This window comes from Nicotiana tabacum, chromosome 10, assembly GCF_000715075.1.
Source record: "Nicotiana tabacum cultivar K326 chromosome 10, ASM71507v2, whole genome shotgun sequence".
In the NCBI taxonomy this organism is placed as follows: domain Eukaryota; kingdom Viridiplantae; phylum Streptophyta; class Magnoliopsida; order Solanales; family Solanaceae; genus Nicotiana; species Nicotiana tabacum.
This window is the reverse complement of record NC_134089.1, coordinates 19866245-19883439: the sequence shown is the minus strand read 5'-3', so window position 1 is coordinate 19883439 and position 17195 is coordinate 19866245. Positions and strand designations below refer to the sequence as shown.

The 17195-nt window shown below is 37.6% G+C and overlaps 1 protein-coding gene across 1 annotated transcript; it reads left to right on the top strand.

Annotated features, from left to right (window-relative positions):
• Positions 1-536: 536 nt before the first annotated feature.
• LOC107762057 (exocyst complex component EXO70H1-like) lies at positions 537-2732 on the top strand. The gene has a single exon (XM_016580370.2). The coding sequence runs from the start codon at positions 859-861 to the stop codon at positions 2608-2610; it is 1752 nt and encodes a 583-aa protein (XP_016435856.1). The 5' UTR covers positions 537-858; the 3' UTR covers positions 2611-2732.
• The last annotated feature ends 14463 nt before the right edge of the window (positions 2733-17195 follow it).

The window sequence follows — 17195 nt, the reverse complement described above, 5'->3', positions numbered from 1 at the left end:
AAACTATTTTAAGTTCAATGCATTGACAGTGTGGAAATATAAAATTGAATATCAAGCCATGTTATCAATTCCCGAGTAAACCATAGCTATATATTTCTTTGAGTTATAAATATTTAATTTAATTTAATCATGTGCAGTATAAATAATCTAATATATGACACGTGTGTACATATATCTCGCACGGATTTATTTTTTTAATGTATATCTCACATAGATGACTAGAAAATATAATGTCAAAATATACTACTCCTTTTTTTCTTTCTTTTTTTTAAAATATATTATAAGTTGAGGTAATTTCTAAAACTTATATACAATGAATTGGGACATAACTCACAATAAGCAACAGAAAAACTATAACTGTGATTATGAATATTCAAACTTCTTGTTATTCAAGGAACGTGCGTTAATTACACCATTTAATTTGAATAATTTTATTATTAACAAGAATAATTCAAACTCCTCACTATCCTACGTGTAAGCCATGTCATGCGTGAGAGTCAAACGCTCCTCGTGCGTGTATTGCTGACTCTCATACTCTCAAAAGTCCAATACCTACTGCGCGCCTTACTTTTACCTCTATATATATCCCCTCAACCGCCATGAAAATCCATATCAAAGCTTCAATCATATAACTGTACTCTTCTTTCTTCATCCAAAAACCATTTCTAAACACTGAAAATCCTGAATAATTTCTGTAAACTGAAAACGATGCCGAGAAAAGGAATGTGAACTCTCAATTGGTTTTCTCCTAAACATTCAACAACTGATACTACTTCTCAATTCTCTTCCCCTTCGCGTTTCGGATTTTCTCCTTCTCGGCCTAGTTTTTCAGAAGCGGTGATTGATCGGACACTGGATATGGCGGAGCCGATGATCATGAAGTGGGACCCAGACACCACTACCTTTGCTAAGGTGACTTCTCTGTTCTATGAAAATGGAAGAGAAGCCAAGGATTTTATCAAGTGTGTGCATAATCTACAGAAGGCTATGCACTTTCACTCAACTGAGAATTCGAGATCCGATAAGCTTGTTCGTGCTCAATCTTTAATGCAAATTGCAATGAAACGGCTGCAAAAGGAGTTTTACCAAATTCTTTCAATAAACAGAGCTCATTTGGATCCTGAATCCATATCTACTGTCTCTTCCCGTATTTCGACCCGATCGAGTATTTCTGATTTCGACGTTGAAGATGACGATGATCGTGTAATTGGCGGTGAGTCTATTTCTGAAGTTGAGGATTTTTCTGTTGTTGTAATGTCGGATTTGAGATTGATAGCGGAGTGCATGATCTCTTCTGGCTATGCGAAAGAGTGCTTGAAGATTTACAAAGTTATACGTAAATCGATCGTTGACGAAGGCATTTATAGACTCGGTGTTGAGAAATTGAGTTCTTCGCAAGTTCATAAAATGGATTGGGAAGTTGTGGATCTGAAAATCAAGGATTGGCTTAACGCGGTGGATGTAGCTATGAAAACATTGTTCAACGGAGAGAGAATTCTCTGTGATCACGTCTTCGCATTCAACGATGCAATAAGAGAGTCGTGTTTTACTGAAATTTCAAAAGACGGCGCCATGATTTTGTTTAGTTTCCCGGAAAATGTGGCCAAAAATAGCAAGAAGTCGCCGGAAAAAGTGTTCCGGCTGCTTGATAAGTACACCGCTATCGCCGAACACTGGCCGGAGATTGAAGCTATATTCTCTTTCGATTCAGAATCCATTATCCGATCTCAGGCATTGACGTCACTCGTCAAGCTTGGCGAATCTATAAGGACGGCGTTGGCTGAGTTTGAAACTGCTCTACAAAAGGAATCCTCAAAGACGACAGTTGCCGGAGGTGGAATCCATCCTCTCACCATTGACGCAATGAATTACATAATTCTACTCGCTGATTACAGCAACGTACTCTCCGACATCCTCGCCGAAGCTCCTCCTCCGGCAAAAGCTTCGTTGCCTGAATCATTTTTCGGCATTGTGGATTCTGATGCGTCTCCGGCACCGGCGATCTCACTCCGATTCGCTTGGTTGATTCTCCTTCTTCTCTGCAAACTCGACGGCAAAGCAAAACAGTACAAAGATGTATCTCTCGCGTATCTCTTCTTAGCCAACAATCTTCAATACGTCGTCGTAAAAGTCCGTTCATCGAATCTCAAGTACTTGCTTGGTGAAAATTGGATATCAAAACAGGAGGGAAAAATCAAACAGTTAGCATCAAACAATGAACGGCTAGGATGGGGCCACGTCATAGAATCTCTCCCGCAAGAGCCAAATGCTACAATGACTCCCCAACAAGTGAAGGAGATTTTCAAGAAATTTAATTCGTTTTTCGAGCAAGCTCACCGGAAGCAATCTGTGTGCGTCGTACCTAATAGTAAACTTCGTGACTCTCTGAAAGTGTCAATCGCGAGGAAAATACTTCCACTATATCGGGAATTTTACAATACACATAAACATATGATGGCAATAGAGAGACACTCGAGTCACGTAATCAAATTTTCCCCTGAGGATATAGGGCATTACTTGTCCGATTTATTTTTTGGACCAATTGAGTCGGAAAGTTCCTCATCCGTTGAGTCTTCACCATCACGTACAATACCATCAAGATTGCGGTGAAGAGAAATAAATACTTAATTTTTCTTCTTGTTATGTCATGTAATTATGTATAAACATGAAGATCATAGTAAAATGTGTAATAAATTGCACAGTTAATAAAAGTTAGAATTATTTTGTCATTCCTAACTCGTGTTGATTTGAATGTATTGACGAGACAATTTTAATTCATGAGTTTGGTGTCTTCGGCTTGTACGTGCCATAAAATGATCAGTATATCGAGAACATATATAGTCGTATTTTGTTAAAATGCAATTACACTGCAAATTATCAAGTTGGTATAAGGTTTGAAGTTTAATATTTGTAATGAGTTTTAATTCTAACTGCAATAAGAGTAATGTGCATTGTGGTGTTTTTCGAAACAAAACATAATTATGGGTCCAAATGTAACAACAGATTTTTGAGGCTATGATTATTACCTAACAATTTTTACACTAGAATCTATGTTTTATTATTCTCTGCAAAAAAATTAACATATGATTGTTTATTTTATTATTATTCATTGAGTTAATAATATTTGCATCATAATTTCCACGTAAACCAATTCATCCTTTACTAATTCGGTAAGTACTACGTAAGCCCAATATGGTTATATATATTTGTAAAAGTCCCACAAAATAGTGTGAAAACTGCTCAAGTGACATAGATATTCATGACTTTTTTGAGACCGCGTGATATGATAAAAGAGATGTACGTTCCGAGTTATTACAACTTAATAGAGAGAAGCCATCATCATATAATATGTCTGAGTAAGGGCTGACCTCAAAATAATAAGCATTAGCGGTCACAGACTTTGTATTTCTGTGGTCTTTAATACTGAAAATGGCGTAACTAAAAGCCTTTTAAATAATCCCATTTTAGAAAGTTTATCATTGCAATCGGCAGTCAAAACAAGACGGCCATTCACTCGTCCCAGATACTTTTTTAATATACATGTTTAGAAACTTAAAAAGAAAATAGTTTACTACGAATGATTAGTTTAGAAAAAAAAATTATTATATATATATAACACAATTATCATTTATGATCATGTACTCCCTCCATTCGCTTTTAGTTGTCCATTTCGGACTTTTCATGCCTTTAAGAAACAATAAATAAAAATTGTATATTACAATTTTCCCATAAGAATGATAGCATTTTCAAAAATCTTGAAAAATAATTTGGGAAATGAGTAGTTAATGATAAGGGTAAAACAGGAAAAAAGATTGTCTTTCTCTTGATTTAGTATAGTAAACAAGTTAAAGTGAATATATTTTTAGTATAATGGACAAGTAAAAGTGAACGAATGAGAGTATATAATTTTTACAACAGAAGACGTATTAACTCAATAAGAGAAGTAGGACATATAATATAATTAATGAGAAAACCCACAATAAACTTAAAGAACCTTAAGAACAAAAGATTAGTTCTCTTTTGGAAAAAGAAAGTGAATAAATTACAAAATGAAAGCACAGAGAAAATCTCAGGAAATTAACTAGAATGAAGGCTGATAAGTAATTAGGTAAAACAGATGAGGTAAGCGATTTCATGTAAATCTTGTGCTTACATTTTCGATGACATCGGAGTTGGGGTCCACAAATCAAAATTCAAATATAATGGTGGTGTTTGGGTGTTATTTATTACATACTCGTTAGAAAGTCAAATAATTATGACAAGAACACTGTTAACGTAAGCAATCGTTATAATCTTATCATCTTATGTTAACAAATTGTCTGGTATTTTCCCTTACCTTAGCAGAGCTCTATTGTGAAATGAGTTCATTTTTCATGTGTCCAAAATTGTTAGTTGAGTGCTCGTATGGATTACTAAAGAACTTGATTTTTTATCGTGTTCCTTAAGCGTAAAGTAAACAAGCAATAAAATAAACACAACGATTTTTACGTGAAAAATCACCCAGCTCAAAAGGTACAAAAACCATGACCTACCATGTAGGATTTTTAACTCCAACTCCACTAGAACAATGAGCCAAAATGTATCAATTACAAGACTATAATTAAATACTCACCCGAAACATACGCTTTCGATCAAAAAGTCTATCAAACCTTGTCTGAATGACCTGAAATTTTTCACATACGTCACATTATACACTACAGAGCTACTCCAACTTCCGAAATTCCATTCCCACCCTCGGATCAAAATCTCACTATCGAACCGGAAACTTCAAAATTTAACCTTGCGGCATTTCAAGCCTAAATTAGCTACGGACCTCTAAAACACAATCCGAACACACCCCTAAGACCAAAATCACCCAACGGAGCTAACAGAACCATCAGATTTCCATTTTGAGGCCATCTTCGCACTGTTCTGACTACGGTCAACTTTCTAACACTTAAGCTCTCATTTAGGGACTAAGTGTCCCAAAACTCTCTGAAACTCAAAACCGAACATCTCGGCAAATCAAAATAGTAGAAATAAACTCGTGGAAAGTAGTTAATGGGGGATTGGGGTGTTAATTCTTAAGACAACCGGCCGGGTCGTCACACTTTCATACCATGCTCTTGGAGCTTGTTTCAGTTCATAAAGAGCTTTATCTAGTTTGAACACATAGTCAGGAAATTCTTCACTTTCAAATCAAGGAGGTTGTTTTACAAACACTTTGTCCTTCATGTAACCATTCAAAAAAGGCACTTTTTACATCCATCTGGTATAAAGTGAACTCCATGTGGGCAGCAAAGCTATCATTATACTTATAGCCTCCATTATAGTTATAGGTGCAAATGTCTCATCATAGTCAATACCCTCCTTTTGATTGTATCCCTAAATCACCAGTATGGCATTGTTCCTTGTGATATTTCTTTGTTCATCCAACTTATTTCTGAACACTCATATGGTACCTATAATAGTTCTATTCTTGGATTTCTGTACCAGGTGCCAGACCTTGCTTCTCTCAAAATGATTATCTCCTCTTGCATGGCTATGATCCAATCTGAATCCTTTAGAGCTTCTTTGATGCTTTCTGGTTCAACTTGTGAGAGGAATATTGTGAGTGCACATAGATTTGTTATAGAAGACCTGGTTTGTACCCCTGCATTTAGATCGGAGATGATATTCTCAAGAGCATGTGAGCCTTGATGCTTCCATGGTCTGATCTGTATACCAAAAGAAGATTCACACGATGAGTGACCTAAAGGAGCAGGTTTAGTAGGTGTGGCTTCATTAGTCTGGTCAGCAGTTAGAGTAGTTCTTTCTTCTTCTTGTTCCTCATGATCAATGTCAATTTCCTTGTGGTTTTCATATCCATCTTCATCAGATTCCTTTTATCTCCATCACCAATGAACCTTATATCATAATCTTCATCTTGCAGACCTTTTTCAGCCAAGTTATTAGATTCATCAAAAATAACATAATATTTTCTTCCACACACATAGTTCTTTTATTAAAATTTTTATAGGCCTTACTATGTGGAGACTAACCCAAAAATATTTGCTCATTATTTCTGTCATCAAACTTATCTAGAGCTTCTTTCAAATTATTATGCACAAAACATGTTCACCCAATGTCTTTTAGGTGAGTGATGTTGGGTTTTCTTCCTCGAAGTAACTCATAGGGAGTTTTCTCAAGAATGGGTCTAACCATGCATCTATTTAGCAGGTAACAAGTAATATTGATTGCCTCAGCCCAGAAATTCTTAGGCAACCAACTGACAATCAAAATGATTCTCCCCATGTCTTTTGAGGATCTATTCTTTCTTTCTACATTCCCATTTTGTGGTGGAGTTCTAGGTGCTGATAAATTATGGTCAATGCCATATGAACCACAAAACTCAAGGAACTTGAATTTTCAAATTCAGTTCCATGGCTAGTTCTTATACTTAAAACATTACATCCTAGATTTTATTGAATTATTCTGACAAATACACAGAAAACATCAAAGGTTTCATCTTTGGATCCCAAAAACAAAGTCCATGTATACCTAGAGAAGTCATCATCAATCACAAACACATACCTCCTACCTCCTTTGCTCCTTATTCCCATTGGTCTTAATAGGTCCATGTGAAAGAATTCCAAAGGTTTAGAAGTACTTACAAACTTTTTAGATTATAGGATGACCTAACATGTTTCCCTCTAAGACATGCATCATATACCTTGTCAGAGGTGAACTCAACTTTAGGTAACCCAAGGACCAGGTTCTTTGCTCCCAACGTGTTGAGTTAAGAGAGACTGGCATGTCCCAGTCTTCTATGCCATAGCAGTGGATCATCTTCCACTAAACTCAAGTATATGTGCTCACTCTGGGGAAGTGACATAATTGATAGCTTGTAGACATTGTTATGTCTCTTACCATTTAACACAATTTCACCAGCATCAAGCTTTGTGACAGTGCAAACTTTGGTATTGAATTTTACCTCATTTCCTTTGTCATACATTTGAGAGATGCTAAGAAGATTTGTTTAAGACCTACCACATAATACACATATTCTATATCATGAGAGAGTGACTTTCCAACTTTGTTGATACCTGTTATCTGCCCTTTTTCCTATTTCTAAATGACATACTCCCTCCTTAGAAGGCTGTCAGTGAGAGGAAGTTTTTATTTTCTCCAGTCATATGTCTTGAGCATCCACAGTCTAGATACCAGTCCTGATTGTTTCCTCTTACCTTAGCCTGCACGAAAATTCACAACTTAGTTTTGGGAACCTAGACAAGCTTGGGTCCCTTTTTATTTGAAAAAGGGTAAATTGGATCTTTTTTTCCCAGAAGGGGAGTGGATTAGAAGCTTTTTTCTTGTTTAACTTAATCCATTTAATATAGACAGGAGAATTAACCTTTGGATCCTCTTCCTTCTTCATAGTTTTAGCAATACCAAAAGTTTTTCTAAACCGAGCATGAATTAAGGCAGGACAAATGTCTCTACAGTGTCTTACTCTTCCACAATGAGTGCACATGTTATTATCAGAAATTCCTACATACTTTGGGTCAAACATAGGGAAAGGTTTTCTATAACCACTTTAAGATTTGTTAGAGTTACAGTTTTCATTCAGCCAATTCAAGGTATCAGAAGATCTATGCCATTTTCTTAGTCTAGAGAGTTCATAATCCGCCTTTTCTAGGTTTTCATGCAGGACTTTATTTCTATATTCAACATCACAAAGATTATCATTAGAAATTTTCAATTCCTTTTCAAGCTTATCCTATCAGGAGACTTCTCATTCTCAGAAGTAAGCTCAAGAACCTGGTTCTTAAGGTCTTTGGCCTGTTTCTCTAAACTAGCTTTGAAAGATTCAAGCTCTTTGATATCAAGTTCGACACAAGAAAGGCTGCTTATTACCTGATCATTTCCAGTACTCATTTAATTTATTTCATTCATTAAGGTCACAATTATAGCAATTAGTTGTTTTTTGGACATAGCATGAAAATTTTCTTTCAAGTCACATATACTTACTTGGTTTGCTTTATCTTCAGTTTCTAAATCACTCATGGCCATCATTCCGATCACTTTTTCCTCTATTTTGGATTCTTCAATCCCATCAAAGCAACTTCGATATTTTCATTTCCAAAGTCACTTTCCAAGGTCCTCCATATATCTTGAGCAGAGATGCAAGAGGACACTCTGAGGAGAGTCTTTCTAGACAGGCTTTTATAGAGCAAGTCCTTTGCTTTAGCATTTTTCTAAACTAGCTGACGATCTTCCTCATCATATTTCTCTTCTTTTTGTTGCACTTGTTACCTTCACTGTCCAATTTGATTGGGAGAATTGGTCCATGACTGGTAATTACCCATAGGTCAAAATCAGTAGCCTGAAGAAATATTTCCATATGTAGCTTCCATTCATCATAGTGGAGTTCATCAAACAAATGAGGTCTTCCAATGTGCATTCCAAGCTGTATTGGGGGTTCGGTCTTCACAGCTTGGTGTTCGTCAATCACAGTATAGAGACTTATAGCTTCATCTTCCTTTTCTTCCTCTTGATCACTTCTATTATCCTTATATGGTGCCAAGAATGCCTGCTTCACTGCTTTAGTAAATCCTTTGCCTAGGATTTTCCTTTATTAGAACCCTTTTCTCTCATCTTCTCTCGTTTCTCTTTTTCAGCTTTTTCTTTCCTCCGTTCAATTTCCCACATTGGGCAGTCCTTGAACATGTGATCTTACTTGCCATACTTGTAGCACCCATTATAGTTAGCTTTGTCGATCCTCTTGGGCTTACTATTGGTCTCTCTCTTGGATGAACTTTTGGAATTCTTCATGAATCTCTTGAACTTGGAAAACATTGCTAGATCAGGATCATCATAGTCAAATTCATCATCCTCAGACGCTTTAAGAACCAAGGCCTTATCTTTCTTTGGTTCTTCCTTGCGTAGTTCTATCTTTCTCATTTCATGAGTTTTTAAGTTTCCAACCAACTTATCAAGTGAGATTTTGTCCAATTCTTTGGATTCCTGGATTGTAGTGATTTTTGATTCCCATGAAGCTGGAATGATTCCTAAAACTTTGCTAATCAACTCTTTTGAGGTAAACACCTTTTCAAGTGATTTCATTTTATTGGTTATTATAGTGAACCTAGTCATCATATCCTAGACGGGCTCAGACTCCTTCATGGAGAAAAGCTCATAGTTTCTCATGAGTAGCTCAATCCTTGATCTCTTTACTTGGTTTGTTCCTTCATGAGCAGTTTGGAGTGCATCCCATATCTGTTTCGCACTAGAGCACACATAAATTCTATTGTACTCATCAGGACCAAGTCCACATATAAGGATTTTCTTAGCCTTTGCATTCTTCTCCATCATCCTGAAATATGCTGCCACAAATTTGGAGGGGTCCTTAGGGACTATTTCATTTTGTGCATTTTGTTTAGTAGGAATCAAAGGACCTTGGTTCACTATGGTCTATAGTTCATAGTCTTCAGTTATCAGGAAGTCTTCCATTCTTGCTTTCCACCAACTGTAACATTTTCCATTGAACAGGGGGGACCTGGTAGTTAGGGGCAGATCCAGCTTAGTAGTTGTGGGTTCTTGTGAATCTCATAGCTTTTGCACATACTCTGTATATATATTAAAAATTCTACTAAATATCCATAACTATTTGATTGTGAACCCAATTACTTTTTGTAATATTTACTTGAGGTTTGTTGTAAGAACCCATAAACTTCAATCATGCATCCGCCTCTGCTGGTAGTTGATTGTCCTTCATTAATTCTGGGTGGAGCACTAATCTTGCTTCCAAGATCTCTCTAGGTGTTGACCGTATAAATGAGAGAACCTGCTTTGATAACAATTGTTAGTTTGAGTGCTCGTATGGATTACTAAAGAATTTGGTTCTTTACTGTGTTCCTTAAGCGTAAAGTAAACAAGAAATAAAATGAATACAACGATTTTTACGTGGAAAATCACTTGGCTCAAAAGGTTCAAAAATCACGACCTACCACGTATGATTTTTAACTCCAACTCCACTAGAACAATGAGCCAAAATGTATCAATTACAAGACTATAATTAAATACTCTTCAGTACTCCTACTACTCCTATTTGATTCAAAAGTTACTCTAACTTGTAAAGCAAAATACTCACTCCAACTCACTAATTATTTATGACACTTGATTACAACTCAATTTCCTAAAACACATTCACTAGACTGACTCAGGAAGAATACAAGGCAAGTATTCAACACAAGCAAGCAACTTATGACTCTTTAGTTGATGTGTAAAAGGATAGTACAGAAATCCAAAGTCGATCCTATTTACAACACAACTTGAGATCTTTTAGGAGTCCTATTCATAGTCAGCTTCCTCTTTGTTAGGATTCCTACTGTTCCAAGGATTCCACAAGCTTTGGGACTTTTGTCTTTGACTGAATTATCCATATCTTCTTGTGTAACGACCCTTATCACTTATAGTAGCCATCTTCCACCAAACTCAGACCTGGATAACTTTGACATAAAGTTACTGTTTTGTACACATGTACAAGTATCTTTCATGACGAGCTGATTCTTTCTCCTGAGGAGCTGGTTCTTTAGAACAGTTAAGCGGCTATGTTGATGACATGTTTCTTTGAACATTTAGTTATACTTTGTGAATCAACAAAACTTCAATACTCAACAAAAATTCTTCAAGAATAAAGGCTAACTTTTACCCCTTAATAAGATTATTTACTTGATTGTCTATTTTGAAAGCTATTTTAATATGTTTACTTATAAGTTTGATAGACTTCCATCATATTACTTAACCAATTCCATAACTTAAAATTTAAAACCGTCAAAATCAATAAGTCATTCTTGTTTCTCTACTCCTTTCCTACATCTTTATTGACATGCTAAACAACATAGCGGGCCGACCACCACTCTATTTTAGTTATTCAAGAAGAATTAATTAGCATCAAAGAATGTGATGGGGTGGATGAAATTTTCATATTTTTAACTTGACATTTCGGGTTCAAAATTGTGAAGCGAAAAAATTTCTTATAGGAAACAGTTAACGCTTAAATAAGCTTTACGCGATGCGAATCTAGAATAGTCAAACCAATGACTTTCATATGATAAAACTGCCAAAAAAACAGAACTGGATCTTCTTTACTTTATTTTCGAATTGTATCAAACAATAAGAGCTAAATCATTAATTTTCTATCTATACCAATCAAGACATTTTCTCTCTAGCATACTATCCCCTCCCTCTCCTTTGAGAAACCATAGTCTCTCGGTTCTCTATTGTGTATTATGGATTAATGCTCAGAGAAATATTACCCTAACCCATATGCATTTCTCGTGCTAAAGGTATGATGATAGTAGGGAAAAAATAATATAGAAATGGCATTTAATTAGTCATACTTCGTACTGAGCAAGTTGTTAAAAAGATAAATCGTGCTCCTAAAGTCAGATGACTATGACTTATAGGATAAGTATCACATAAGTTTGTGATAGATGTTTCGAATTCTAATCTTAAAAATAAAGTTAAATTATACGATGAAAAATGATAAAATTTTCATAGAAAACTTTTGACTATGTTAAAAATAAAAACATTTTACTGCCTCTATTAGAGGAAGTAGAATAAGTGGACTTCGAAATAGAATACATTGAGAGAAAAAAGGCAGGATAAGTACGTTCTCGCCATGCATTATTTGAAATTTATAGTTTTCTTTTCCTTATAAGATATCGTCTTAAGTCGAAATCGGGGTTTTTATTTGAGTTTTCCTCTTGTTGACCCTTAAAATGAGTAATAATTAAATTTATACATGGTTTAAAGGATACATAATTTAATTTAACACAAATGATCCAAGAACAACAAATAATTGAATTAAGGCGATCTAATTAAATGTGGTGAAACAATTAAGCTTGAATTTAAGTTTGAACGCTGAAATCGGTTCCAATCAAGCCCTCGAGATGAGATCGGTTGAAACTAATAAAATTAATAGCTGAAGAATACTTTTGAACAATAGCTAGAAGAAAAAAATAAACTTTATTGCTTTGATATGCATGCCAACATTGGTGATAAAATGAAAAAGTTCTCCTCTTTATATAGTAGGGGAGTTTCAATCCTAGTACAAGTCTAAATAAGGTAAAAATTTCTTTCTTCTAGTAAAACACGATCTGCAGTTGATATCGGGCGTGATTCGCACCGTAATATTCGGTTGATGGCGGATATTTCAGCCCCTCGTTCGTCCTCTCTAACCATCTTGCCTTTAACCTCGATTATTTGCTTTGCTTGAGCTCAATTCTTCCCATATTTGGCCATGCCCGATTCTTGACGTGTCATTCGTCCCCAGGCTTTGATCTATTGGTATCCTTGGACTTACCCGAGCTAGCATCGAACCACGTTGTCTCTTGTTTCTTCATCGGAAAATCGGGGGTAATTTTATCCCCGATTTTACCCGTACATAGATAGCCCCCTCACTTTTCGGAGAGTAAATTTATAGGAACGGTGAGAAATGACTAGTTGACCCCTGTTCCTTCCTTCATACGCCATAAGCAAGTTGGCGAGCTGAAACGTTCCATCACTTGCGTCGCTCTGACTTTGAACACGTGGCAGTCACCGGTTGACTACTCTCAGTAGCTATCGAATGTGAAACGTCACACATTCATCATTTCTTTCATATAAAATCTCCAGTTTCCTTTTTTCACTTTTTTACTTTCTGATTTCGGGCCTTCTTGAGTTACCTTCGAATTTTCTATCTGCTTATCAATCCTTCAAATCTTCATAAGATGGTCTTCACATCTTCATATACTCATCTCTTGTCTTCAAACTTTCATACCAATCTTTAAACCTCTATACCAATCTTCAAACCTTCATATTTCCAGACTAAGATGGCTAAAACTTCAAAATCAGTACCCCAAAGCACGGTACCTTCGACTTCTACCTTGGTCACAGGCACCGAGGCAACCCTTCTGGTAGTAGCCTCAGAACCTCCTCTGAAAGAATTTATTCCCGGAAGTTGCTCCATAGAAAATGACTTTAAGGTCAAAAAAGTGTCCAAACAAGGAGACCGAGGTGAGGAGGCGTGGAGGTACGTCTGCTCCATCATCGAGGAGACGCTTCAAATGGTCTGAGAGGACTACAAATTGGAAGGAGAAAATATAGTCATTCTCAGACCCGATGAAGATATCACGACGCACATGGAAGGATACTTAAGCATTTACAAGTATCCTTTCACGTTAAGTCATGTGGATACGGTGGTCCTTGATTTTTTTAAAAGGTATGAAATCTACCTCTGGCAGATCCACCCATCTTTTTGGAGGATTGTGACCCTTCTCCGTCACTTCGCCAATACCACAGAGGAGTCTCGGTTCACGATCGACCATTTGCTCCAAGTTTACAGCCCCCGAATCTTTTGAGGGGGGTCAATCAAGCTCGCCCATCGGAAAAAGAAAGCTCATTTCTCCTATATAGATAAGGACAGGGACCTAGGGTGGCATGGAGGGTTTCTTCGGATAAAGACCGAATACCTCATTCCTTCCGAGTTCCTACCATTCCCCGAAAAGTGGTACTCAAAGCGTAAGTTTATTTCCTCTTAATCGTCAAAGTACTTTGAATCTACTTCTTTCTCTAATTATTTGTCTTATTTGACATGTAGCTGTCGACCGAGTCCCAGTGCGGTCCCTCATTTTAGGGAGTGGGTCGAGGGAATCTGCAAACAACTCACCTATCCCGAGCGTGAGTGGCACAAGCTTTCCAAAGACAAGTGGGAGACTCGTTCTCATGGTGAGTGTCCATCTTCTTTCGGTTGGATTTCCCTTTGGGTCGTTTGCATCTTATCATTATTTTGACCAAGCCTTTGCCTTCCACAGGTTAGCTCAAGACCACCAAACTTCGAGCAGTTACAGAGGTCGTGGCCTCGTCCCCGTCTGAAAAACCCTTTATTTCATTGTAGCCTACTGTCGATGCTGCTACGAAGAAGGAGTAGAAGACAAAGAAGAAGAAGAAAACGTCCCCTAACTCCTCGGATGCTCCTACTGAGGCTAAGAAGAAGAAAAGGATCGTGGTCAGGGTAAAAAAAAGCAACAAGAAAACTTCCAGTACCCGTGTCCCTGATTCCAAAGCCCTTTGTTGGCTTAAAGACTATCCTAAGGATGACGACATGGAATTCATCACTCACAAGTCGATAGACATCGATCAAGCAGCTACTGCTTCGCAGGAATCTCCTCCAGTTCTGATCAAGAAGACTATGTCGGTAAACGCCAACGTCATTGATGTTTTGGAGTCACCTTCTAATATGGAGGCTTTTTTAGATAAGGCTCGGGCCACTGCAAAAAATCGACTGAGGCATCCCCGGTCATGGACGAGGCCCTCAATTCATTTTTCAAGGGCGTATAGGTCAGCGTGATGGAGGATTACTCCAGCTTTTGCCACATGGAAATCCTAAAAAAGGAAGCACAACTGGGGTTAGATGGGTCGAGTTCGAGTCCAAAGCTCGAGAAGCAATTTCCCTCCCCGAGTGTGGACCCTTACTAGAAGAAGTTGGTTATGTTTACAGTACATGCAGATACTAGGATGCTATCCAAGCCAGTCGGATTCGCCAACTCTCTCCATTTCTTGGTAACTAAAGAGGACCAAATGAATATGAACGAGGTAGAGGGGCAAAGTCTTTTCAACGAGGCTTAGCAGACGCTGAATAAGGTATGACTTCTTCTCTTTCTTTCTTAAAAGGTTCTTTTTTCCCTAATGGTATTCTAATAATCCCTATTTCTTTGTGTCTCAGGCCTCGATACTTCACCGTGAGAGCTTTGATCGGGCCAGGATGGAGGTGAGTCACCTTGAGTTCGAGCTCATGGAGCAGCTCCAGTAAAGGACATGTACAAAGCTCTTTGTGAGCAAAAAGATGAAGTCCTTAGGGACCACTCCGTCCTCCAAGCCAAGTTGGAAAAAGCCCAAAAGGAATCCTCGAAGGTAAAGAGCAACACGCCCTTTTAGTTGAAAAGGTAAGAGTGTTTAAGATTAATAATGAGAGGTTAAACACAAATGCTAACGCCACAACCTCACAGGTCCAAGAGAAGATAACATTGATCGACCAGCTTAGGTCCGAAATGGATGAGGTCAAATCTTCAGTTGAGGAGTTTAGGGGCAAAATGATCTCCTGGCCTCGAAGAAGGATGCCACCAAAGAGGACCTAGAATCGACCAAAGTACGGCTTCGAGTGATGAGAGAAAAAACCAACAAATGGTCTCGGCTAAATAAAGAGCTCCAGGCACAATTTGACTCTCTCGTTACTGAACCAGACGCTCTTGGACAAGAATACATGTGCTAAAGTCCAAATTGCAGGTAGCTTCAAGCGAGGTCGCAGAAGTCCAGGGCATGCTGACCTAGTACAAGAATGATGTAGAGGTAGTCGAAGCCCGTGTTGTAATAAAGGCCAAATATGTGAGGTGGCTATCTTGGAGAAAGACTCTCGAGGAGATCCACACCCAGGAGGTTTACCTATCGTATGAGATCGAAGAGGCAAAGAGGCTCAAAGCCGAGGCTAGAGCGAGGTATCAGCCTAACGGTTCAGACAGTGAGCCGGACTTCGATGAAGACTAGGCAGGAAATGCCTTAGCTTATTTTTGAGTTTTCTTGTAGTTGTATGCTATGTACTTTGGGGCGTTTATAGTGTCTTTGTAAATACCTTTATATATACGAAATTTCTCTTCGGCTACATATTGTGTCCTTTACTTTTCTGTACTTGCTTATGTTTAAGACTTAGGAAATATAACTTGTGTCTCGGACTTCATAATATGCCATCGATGCTTTGGCATAGAATTTGACATAGCTTTAAACTATTTAATCTTCTAAAGACCGGATGAGGCCTGGATTAAACAATAACTCCAAGTTGCTTTGACTTCAGAGGACTCAATATAAACCGAAGTTTTTGCTAAAATATTCGAGCGATTTAACGGGACACAACTATTCTTTGCCGAAGGTGGCTCTTTTCATGACCGTAATTTGAGACCGATTAACTTGACCAAGTCTGAACTAATATTTTATGGATTAAAAAAGTGAAAGGACCTTATTTTTAATGCACAAATTCAGACATCTCTGAACCGCTTATGTGTAGCGATCGAAGATCTAAAGGCTCTATTTCTTAAGTTATCCGTAGCCTTTCGTGTTTGGGCCTTGCCTTATAGGCTCTATGCCTTTGGGATTTAGTAGCCCGATATTTTCCAATCTAACTATCGGGTGGCAGTCCCCAGTTCGGGGTGACCCGTAGGCTTATGAATCAGATGGTTGTGCACAGTATTGTGGGTTCTTACTGACTTTGGGGTTTCATGTCCCTATTTAATGGTTGCTCATGGACCTAGAGGGTTTTAAAACCCAGAATTCATTCTAAGTGACCTAACAATAGTAATGCTTGTAAGAATATGAACTGATGAAACATAAAAGGTGAATTTCCTTTTATTACTTTGAATGTAGTGTAAGTAATAGAAGGTACAAAATTTATCCGCCATGGCGAGGATGAGCTATGCGGGAATGGTTCATTTGAACGTTTGACCTTTAAAATTAATCTTAATATTCAAGACTTGGCTTTCAATATCGAAGTAGGAGTGACCTCCCTCTAGAATTCAAGACTGAATTTTAAAGGCTTGAATACTATCAATTTGATATGAATGATTTGCAGTTCTCAGTCTTAGATCGGTCACCGAAACTAAGGTAGCATGCTTACTATTGCCTCGTTAAAACCTTACCTTAAAACCCATTTCGGAAAAAATTGGTCGAAGAGAAAAAGAGTGCAAATGTACTTTTAGACCTAATCCTTAGATTTGACTTCGATTGGGTGCGATTAAGTTAGTTCAAAGTGTAATAAACCATAAAGAAATTTATGTGTTCATACCTTAGTAGTAGTACTGCTTTAACTCTGCCACTTTCCAGGTCTTGGGTAGTTGTACACCATTTTCGAAGAGCTGGTACAAGCCTTTTCCAATTATACCGGTGACTCTGTACAGTCCCTCCTTGTTCGAAACTAGTTTCCCATCATTTGGGTTCTTGGTATGCAATGTGATTTTTCTCAATAACAAGTCAAAGAATTGGAAGTGTCAAAGCTTTGCCCTTCGGTTGTAATATCTTCCCATTCGTCTGCTAAATTTAAGCTTGTGGACATGGCCTCGTCGTTTGACATCTTCATAGCATATTGGAACCTTAAGCTCGATTATCCTTCCTCCACCGAACACAAAGCCTCTGCGTCATAGACTAGA